Source organism: Cynara cardunculus (genome assembly GCF_001531365.2).
Source record: "Cynara cardunculus var. scolymus isolate 2C chromosome LG 2, CcrdV1, whole genome shotgun sequence".
Taxonomy (NCBI): Eukaryota; Viridiplantae; Streptophyta; class Magnoliopsida; order Asterales; family Asteraceae; genus Cynara; species Cynara cardunculus.
This window is the reverse complement of record NC_037529.1, coordinates 31691405-31701387: the sequence shown is the minus strand read 5'-3', so window position 1 is coordinate 31701387 and position 9983 is coordinate 31691405. Positions and strand designations below refer to the sequence as shown.

The 9983-nt window shown below is 32.7% G+C and overlaps 1 protein-coding gene across 1 annotated transcript; it reads left to right on the top strand.

Moving 5' to 3' along the window:
• The first annotated feature begins 7205 nt into the window (after positions 1-7205).
• On the top strand, positions 7206-8096 carry LOC112506052. The gene has a single exon (XM_025110081.1). It carries the CDS (start codon positions 7206-7208, stop codon positions 8094-8096), a length of 891 nt encoding a protein of 296 aa, XP_024965849.1.
• The last annotated feature ends 1887 nt before the right edge of the window (positions 8097-9983 follow it).

Below are 9983 nucleotides of genomic sequence, written 5' to 3'. Positions count from 1 at the left end.
AACCGATCAACGCAACACGAAATAACTCAACCCGAAACAACCCGATGTCTAATCGAGTTGTAAAATTGTCAAATCGTAGGCATTGGGTTAATATCGGGTTACTATTATTTGAACCCAACCCAACCCGATGAACCCGATATCCTTTTATTTCTTGGATTTAATATGATTGTTGAATTTCTATTAATATGTATATTAGACAATTACATTATCATGTATGCTCTTCATACACACATATTTTTAATCTATTCACATCTTTATATAACTCATTCGTATATATGTTCAGTAAATGTGAACATATATATGTGAATTGAGAAAATTAWCTGAATGTGATATACGTAAAAAATATGGATAAGTTGTATCAAATGGTTGATTATGAAAAAGAAATTGTGAGTAGAGAAATAACATATTCTAGGTTAGAAGAATATTTTTTAGCACCAAAGTATCAACCCGACCAACCCGTACGGGTTGGGTTGGGTTGGGTTTAGATTTTTCAAACCACTAGAATTGGGTTGAGTTGTTCAAATGTCATCAACCCGATCAACCCAACCCATGAGCATCCTAGTGTGTGGGTGTATATAGAGATGAAGAGAAAGATAGAGAGTCGGGTGTAGGGTGAGATGTATTGGAAACCGTAAGGGCACATATAGGTGATATATATAGAATTTTAAAAGTGACGGTTGAAATGACCTCCTAAAGTTTGAAATAAGTTTATGCCTTTTCCGATTTGCATCGATTTGCGGGTGMACYACTCTCTTCCTACCATGTTTTAATTACTATTTTTAAATCCGGTTATTGAAGAAATAATTTTTTTATTTTTTTTTTACCTAATTTCCGTATTAAATTGTATTTACTTTAATAATAGAAGGAAAATAATAAATCAAAAGTAACCTTTGAATATTCAGATTCATACTTTGTAATCTGAAATAGTTTGCACTTTTGATTATGTTCAATTATAAGTCTGAGTGATGGTTGTTCCTTTGTTATGGTAATGATCAATGTAGAAACTTTCACTGTGCAGGATGCTTTTCCGAATAGGAAACATTTTTACATTGACATACTTCAGAGTTATAAGTCTGTTAATTGCAGAGTAGTAACTCTTATGCGATCAGAGTAAAAGTCTGGGAGAACGTTATTTAGAGTTTCATACTTTCATTCCAGAGTTATGCGAATATTATATCATTGACGTCAAACTACAAATAAATTTGATCTCTGGGTACACAAGTCTGAGAGAAGCTGTGGAGAGCAGTTGACTTACTTTCGTGCCATTCACACGTGTACATTCAAAATCTAAAGTTTCATTTTCCAGATTTAGAAATCTGTCCGTTCAAAATGCCTCCAGACTTAGGAGAAGATGACTCAAATTATCTTCTCCCGAACTAGAAAGAAATCGATGATATGTTCTCCGCGTATGAAACAACTCTGGCCATGTGAAATAACTCTGTCGTTTGTATTCCAAAGTTTCAAAACCTGGAGTTTCATCTTCCAGATTTAGAACTCCGTTCTCTCAGAATGTCTCCAGACTTAGGAGAGCAGGACTCAAATTGTCTCATGCCAGACTAATTAGAAATCTCTGACATGCTCTCCCCGTATGAAACAACTCTGGCCATGTGAAGTTATAACTCTGTCGAATGTATTCCAGATTTTGCATCCAGACTTAGAAGAAGAGGCCTAAAATATTCATCTCCCAGACTAATTAGAAATCTCTGACATGCTCTCTTCGTATGAAACAACTTTGGCCATGCGAAGTTGTAACTCTGTTTTTCGTATTCCACATTTTCAGAATCTGGAGTTCTATTTCCCAACGTTGGAAATCTGTCCTCTCAATTTGCCTTTAGACTTACGAGAAGAGGACTCAAATTATCTTCTCCTAGACTAGAAAGAAATCTATGATATGTTCTGGTCGTATGAAACAATTTTGCCCATGCAAATTAATAACTCTACAGTCCCACAGCTTCTGCATACTGCATGCAGAGCTTCTGCCTTGTCTATACAGAGCTCTGAAGTTTGACGAGTTTTACTTCAGAGTAATTTCAAGAGTACAAGTCTTGTAATAAACTTATCTACACTTGGAAGATAAGTCTTTAGAGCCCCTATGGTTGGTCTAGCTTRTGCATGTCTTTGCTTCTGGATGTTTATTTGAACCTTGGAAAAATATTCTAATCCATCATAAAGGAACCAGAGGGGATTTGGTTGATCTTCATGTTTAATAAGAGAGTCTCTGATTGTAAGTATTTAACATTTTTTTGACCTAGAGGTTCTAGACAGACGAACTAGAAAATGTGGTTGACCAAAGGGCCTTTAGTTGGCCTTGCTTTTGTTTGGTGAGTCTACAGGGGCTCTGGTCCTTAAGAACCAGAGGAGCTCTGGTTGGTCTTGCTCTGTATGATGCAAACTTTGCCATGTCTTCTTCAAAGATAACCATGCAGAGCCTTCCTAGATTCGACCCCGTGTATTACACGGGGTATCTTAAATGAGAAAAACTCTGGTTATTAACTCTGGCAGAAGAATATGAACATTAACTCTGAAACACAAATCTGGAAAAAAAAAACTCTGAAAAGCAGTTGGCTAACTTCAGTAGCACTTACAGGTGTACATTACAGTTTCCAAAACTGCCTCTTCGATGTAAACATTTGTTTCTTATAAAGTTATTGTCCTCACAGACATCTTCTGTTTCCCACTACAATAAGAACCGAATGTTTAAGACAACTAATTAAGTGATTCCATTTTCTTATGATTGTTGTTTCTAACGATTTATTAACAACTGACTTCATATACTCGTTTCTTATTGAAGGATTAATTTTTTTTACAGATCTATCAAAAAAATGGATTCCATGGATGCTAAAGAAAGGAGAAAATTTAGAAATACAGTTTTGAATAGTAGTAAACAGTCATTCAATTCTACGTCATCAAACATTGAAGGTATTTGAGTCAACAAAGTTTTTAATTTGATGTTCAATGAGGGAAATATTATCTGTTCAAATAATAACTTCAAGGTAGTTTCTTTCATTATCATTTCCTCTTTCTTTTTACAGATAATATCCCAATTTCTGATAGGCGATTAAGATATTCATTTAAGAGCAAAAATATTTCGTATCATAATGAAAATATGGACCCAAACACATATAGTCAGTATGAACATACAAGAATTCAACATTCTTCTTCAAATGTAACTATCAGAAGTCCATTATCTGATTGTTCCAATGGTATGTATAATCGCTTAAACCTCTCATTCTTAAACTAATGATTCCAATACAATTTCTATTCTAACACATGTTTCAAATTACGTAAATTTTTATATTTCAAATAGGCAGTCTTCCTATAAATAAATACTATTCCTTGATTTCTAATGCCATGCCATCAATTACTTCATCGACAATAGAGCAAACTTCTTCCATGGTGAAGTTATCGGCAGGACAACATAGATTACAAAAGAAGACTGTAAATGTATCTGATATATCCATAATTGACCTTACATCAGATGAAGAATTGGATGATCTAGAAGAAGCTACAAACAGAATTGCAGGAATATCTGAAGGTAACCTTTGATTAACCAATTATTTCACAGTTAAAAGTAATTATTATCATCAAATTTATTATAATATTTCAAAAACATATTATTAAATAGAGTACTTGGATCACGGTGATAAAACGGTTATTTATGAATGYTGTCATGCAAAATTATGGAGAGATGAAGGTCTTAGAGGGAAAAAATGTGGGATGAAAACAAGTTATTCCCTTTGTTGTCTTTACGGCAAAGTTCAGCTTCCCAAAGAGAAAGCAATGGCTACAACTTACGTAAATCTTTTCCGTTGTCAAGACTCAAAAAGCAAATACTTCATGAAGAACATTCGTCGTTATAATTCAATGTTCTCATTTACCTCAATGGGTGGGAAAGTTGATTCATCCATTAATAGCGGTAATGCTCGATACATATACAGGATTAACGGTCAAAAATACCATAGAATGGACAGTCTTCTACCACCAAATGGATCCAAACCAAAATTCTCTCAACTGTTCATATATGATACGGAGAATGAAGTTTCAAATAGACACAATTCTTTTCGGTATATATATTCATCCTTATCCTTATACTTCTTAATAAATTTATTTGAATTCCATAATATGGTTATATTAATGGTTACTTTGATTTTATATTTTTTATGATGTAATTAGTGAACAAAAAGAAGGGTCTACATCAAATTCTSATTGCCTTGATATTGAGATTATACAATATTTAAAGAACATACTAGATGCCCAAAATGTTTTGGTGAAGTCTTATAGAATGGCAAGAGATTGTTTCCAATGCTACCCTGATGTGAAGCTAAACTTACGACTTATTGGAAGACGAGAAAATGATGGAAGAACATATAACCTTCTAACTGCTTTAGATGTTGCAGCTTTAATTGTTGGAGATGATGGTGGTACAATTGAGAAGAGAGATATCATTTTAAAACATCAAACATGTTATCTACAACAAATAAGTGAATTACATTCTTCTTACCTTCCTCTTCAATATCTATTGTTGTTTCCATACGAAGAAGATGGTTACAGAGTTGACATCCCTATAAAGAGATAACATCTTCAAGCAAAAGTAAAAGAGCAACTGTAACAATGAGGGAGTTCTTCGCCTTCAAACTTCAAGATAGGGTAAATATGTTTTCATTAATTCTCAATGCAAGGAGGCTTCTACAGCAATTTATTGTTGATGGTTACACAATGATTGAAAGTGAGAGATTGCATTACATACGTAAGCAATAGAAAGTCCTAAGGTGCGAGACTTATGATAATTTACGCAATGTACAAGAGCAAGGAGAGTCGGATGCTTCAAACATTGGACAACGTGCTATATTACCTTCCTTTTATTACCGGTGGTGCTCAGTACATGATGCAAAATTATTTGGATGTAATGTTCCTTTGTAAATGGTATGGATATCTAGACTTATTCTTAACCATGACATGTAATCCTAAATGGGCAGAAATTAAAAGATTTGTTAAAGACACCGGGCTAAATCCAAAAGACAGGTCTGAATTTCTTTGTCGTTTATTTATGATCAAACTTGATGCACTTATTAAAGAATTGAAAGACAATGGATTATTCGGCAAACTTCAAGTAGGTATGTTCAATTTATGATAACATTGTCAACAAATTTCTTCATACATTGGTTATATCTTTATTAATTTAAATTGTCACTTTTTTGTAGTTGTTTATACAATTGAATTTCAAAAGTGTGGGTTGCCTCACAGTCATATCTGTCTGTTTATGCACTTTGATTTCAAGCTACCTATTGTTGAACAAATTCATCCTATTGTCTCAGCTGAGATCCCAGACAAAAACAAAGATCCAGATTTGTACTCACTTGTAAAAGAGTTCATGATCCATAGACTGTGTGGTGAAGAGAATATTAATTGTCTCTGCATGATTGATCGATAGTGTTCAAAAAAGTACCCGAAGAAATTTTCTGAACACACTTCCATTGATGTTAATGGTTATCTTTTATACCGCAAACGAGATGATGGACGTTTTATTGAGAAATCAGGTGTTAAACTAGACAACAGAAATGTCGTTCCACATAACAAACATCTGTTGAAAAGATATCAAGCACACATTAATGTTAAGTGGTGCAATCAGGCTTCTTCAATCAAATATTTGTTCAAATATATCAACAAAGGTCCATATAGAGCTACTGTTGCTATTGTGAAAACAGTAATGATGAGGTTATTATTAATGCTGTTGATGAGATAAAGGAATATTATGATTGTAGATACCTTTCTGCATGTGAAGCTTCATGACGTATTTTTGGGTACGATGTTCATTACAGGACTCCTTCTGTTTTAAGACTTCCTTTCCATCTTTCGGGACAACAACAAGTGGTATTTGGTGCTGAAGATGATATTGAAAATATCCTAAACAGACCATCTGTGGCGTCCTCAATGTTCTTAGCTTGGATGAACTGTAATCAAATTTATCAAGAAGCACGAGAACTCACTTACGTTGAATTCCCTGCAAAGTTTGTGTGGAAATTAGAAGAGCGACATTGGGATCGAAGGAAAAAAGGCTTCTCAATTGGACGGATTCATTCAGTTTCTCCTACTCTAGGAGAAGCATATTATTTAATAATTCTTTTGAATAAAGTGTAAGGTCCTAAATCATTCAAAGACATTTGTACAGTAAATAGAAATATATTTCCTACTTTTAGAGATGCATGTTATGCTCTTGGGCTTTTAGATGATGATAAGAAATATATTGATGTCATTGAAAAAGCAAATTTAACCGCATCTGGTTTTTATCTATGCTTCTTATTTGCAACCATGCCGATTTCAAACAGTCTATCTAGACCTGAGTTTGTTTGGCAAAAAATATGGCAATACTTAGCAGATGACATTCTCTACAATCAACGAATTGCTTTAAAGTCTCTAGATATGTTAATTATATATTATAAGTATAGATTTATACAACTATTATCTAAATATTAAAGAATTTATTGTTTTTGTATTTGTTAACTATTATGTTCTTTCTTAAATTGTATTTAAGTTTAATTTTATGTATTAATTGTTTACATTTATATTATATTTTTTACATATTTATCCCTTAATGAAGAACAAGTGAAGAACCTGACATTGTTTGAAATTGAAAAGATTTTACTCCGTAACAATTCCACCCTGAGAAAATTCACCACTCTGCCTTATTCTGATAATGATTGTCTTGAATCTTCAAACAACCGTTTGATTACGGAAGAGCTAGATTATAACCATCACAATTTATGTGATGAGTTTCAGAAGCTTGTAACTGCTCTAACAAATGAGCAAAGAGGTGTTTATGACGAAATCATGATAGCTGTTGAAAAGAACAAAGGTGGTGTGTTTTTTGTTTATGGGCATGACGGAACAAGTAAAACATTCCTATGGAAGACATTGGTTGCATCAATAAGATCTAAAGGAGAAATTGTTTAAACGTTGCTTCCAGTGGTATTGCTTCTTTACTTCTTACTGGTGGCAGGACGACACACTCTCGCTTTCAAATCCCTCTGATTATCAATGAACATTCTCTTTGTCACGTAAAGCTAGAGAGTGATGTTGCGAAGTTAATAAAAAAGACTACTTTGATATTATGGGATGAGGCACCAATGGTTCATAAGCATGCATTTGAAGCATTGGATAGAAGTATGAACAATATTTTCAATAGTGGACGCATTAGTAACTCGTAAATGCTTTTTGGTGGAAAGGTAATTGTTTTTGGAGGAGATTTCAGACAAAATCTGCCGATTATGCCCAACGCAAGTAGACAAGACATTGTAAATGCGCCATTAAGCTCATCTTACATTTGGGGAAAATGCAAAGCCATAAGGTTAACTAAGAACATGAGGCTAACTACAAACAATGAATGTTCTGAAATTGAACAAACAAGGGTTTTTGCAAACTGGATATTAGACTTAGGAGAAGGCAAAGTTGGAGGTGATAATGATGGTGAGGCAGTTATTAAGATAGCTCATGATCTTCTCATTACCAATTCAATGGATCCTATATCTGCATTAATACAATTTGTCTATCCCTCAGTTCTTGAAAACATCAACAATTCATCTTATTTTCAAGAAAGGGCAATACTTGCATCAAAACATGAAGTCGTTCAAGAAATAAATGATTGTTTGCTATCATTGTTCCTAGGAGACGAAAAGGAGTACTTAAGTTCAGATACGCTATGTGAATCAGAGCAACTTCACGATCAGTTTGATAAAACTTTGTACTCTTTTGATGTCTTAAATGGTCTTAAATTATCAGGTATACCAAACCATAAGATATTACTAAAAGTTGGTATTCCTATCATGTTACTAAGGAATATTGATCAGAAATATGGATTATGTAATGAAACTAGACTACGGGTGTTATCATTGGGAAATCGGGTGATAGAAGCACAAATTATATCTGGAAGCAATATTGGAAGCTGGACATTCATTCCAAGAATGTATTTGACACCTACAAACAAAAAGATTCCATTCAAATTTCGAAGGAGACAATTTCTAATTGCTGTATGTTTTGCCATGACCATAAATAAAAGCCAAAGACAATCATTATCAAAAGTTGGTTTATTTCTAAGATAACCAGTCTTCACCCATGGTCAGTTATATGTTGCTTTATCTAGAGTTAAAAGCAAGCAAGGTTTGAAAATATTAATTATAGATGATGATGATGATATTATTGACTATAGAACAACGAATGTTGTATATAAAGAAGTATTTAGTAATCTATGATACATGGTTGTTATTCTATTAATATTTTAACTACTTACCTTTGCCTAATTTCTTCTACATTTTGTTATAAATTTTGTTTTACAAGCTTTTAATATTACTCATGTTATTATAGATTCTTTATAAAATGCATACTGCTTTCATTTAATTATTGCAAAATACCCTGTGTAATACACGAGTCCGAACCTAGTATATATATAAATTATAATCGGTTTTTTATATATTTAATTGTTATGTAAATAAAAACGTACATATTATTATACTCAAGTGTCATGTAAATAAAATGATTAGTAAATTTTTTAATTTAGGAGAAATATAAAAGACGAAAACCTAAAAGAACTCTAAAATCCCAACAAAAGTCGAAAGAGAATGTAGGATTAGTCTTCTTGTAGTAAATCTGAAAAAAAGAAATAACAATTGGAAAAGAATATAGGAAAAATTGCACCAAAATGGAACCAACTTTCACATGATTCCTATTTTGAGGAACGGACTTTCAAAATCGTCATTTAGGGGAACCAACTTTCACCTGATTCCTATTTTGGGGAACCAACTTTCAAAATCGTCATTTTGGGGAACCAACTTTCACCTGATTCCTATTTTGGGGAACCAACTTTCACCTGATTCCTATTTTGGGGAACCAACTTTCAAAATCGTCATTTTGGGGAACCAACTTGGACCTGATTCCTATTTTGGGGAACCAACTTTCAAAATCGTCATTTTGGGGAACCAACTTGCACATAATTCCTATTTTGGGGAACCAACTTGCAAAAAAATTATAAAAAAAATGGGAAAATTACACCAAAATGGAACCAACTTTCACCTGATTCCTATTTTGGGGAACCAACTTGCAAAATAATTATAGAAAAATGGGAAAATTACACCAAAATGGAACCAACTTTCACCTGATTCCTATTTTGGGGAACCAACTTTTAAAATCGTCATTTAGGGGTCTCTATAGAACTCTTTGTTTATTTAAGGGTCTAATTGATCTGTTGAACARGTAACAGATAATTTAAGGGTCTCTATCAAACTTTTGGTTGGATTTGCCAAATTTGATTTAAACTTTAATATTGACATAGATTGGTTAGATATAAAAATCTTGAATGTGATATTTAATATTTATTTTTTATTGCATCAATTAATTTTTTTTCTATTAAATTGATTTTTTATTGCATTAGTAAAAAACAATTTTTATCGTGGTAATTTGGATTTTTTTCGAAAAATCTTCAATTTGATATCTGAATTTAAAAAAACGAGATTTGAAATGAAAAATAGATTTTATTGCATTAATTTTTGAAAAGAAATGAATTTTAGTTATTTTTCTATAATTATTTTGCAAGTTGGTTTTCCAAAATAGGAATCAGGTGCAAGTTGGTTCCCCAAAATGACGATTTTGAAAGTTGGTTCCCTAAAATGACGATTTTGAAAGTTGGTTCCCCAAAATAGGAATCAGGTGAAAGTTGGTTCCCCAAAATGACGATTTTGAAAGTTGGTTTCCCAAAATAGGAATCAGGTGAAAGTTGGTTCCCCAAAATAAAAATCAAGTGAAAGTTGGTTTCCCAAAATGACGATTTTGAAAGTTGATTCCCCAAAATAGGAATCAGGTGAAAGTTGGTTGCATTTTGGTACAATTTTCCCAAGAATATATTGAAGTTTGTTGAAGTTATATCATAGAATTTTTTAATGCATACATTCAAAATTCAATTATCGAACCGTTGTTGCAATCAAAACTCTATAACC

Excerpts from the sequence above, each read along its gene's own strand:
- LOC112506052 (XM_025110081.1), top strand. The coding sequence starts at position 7,206 with ATGCTTTTTGGTGGAAAGGTAATTGTTTTTGGAGGAGATTTCAGACAA.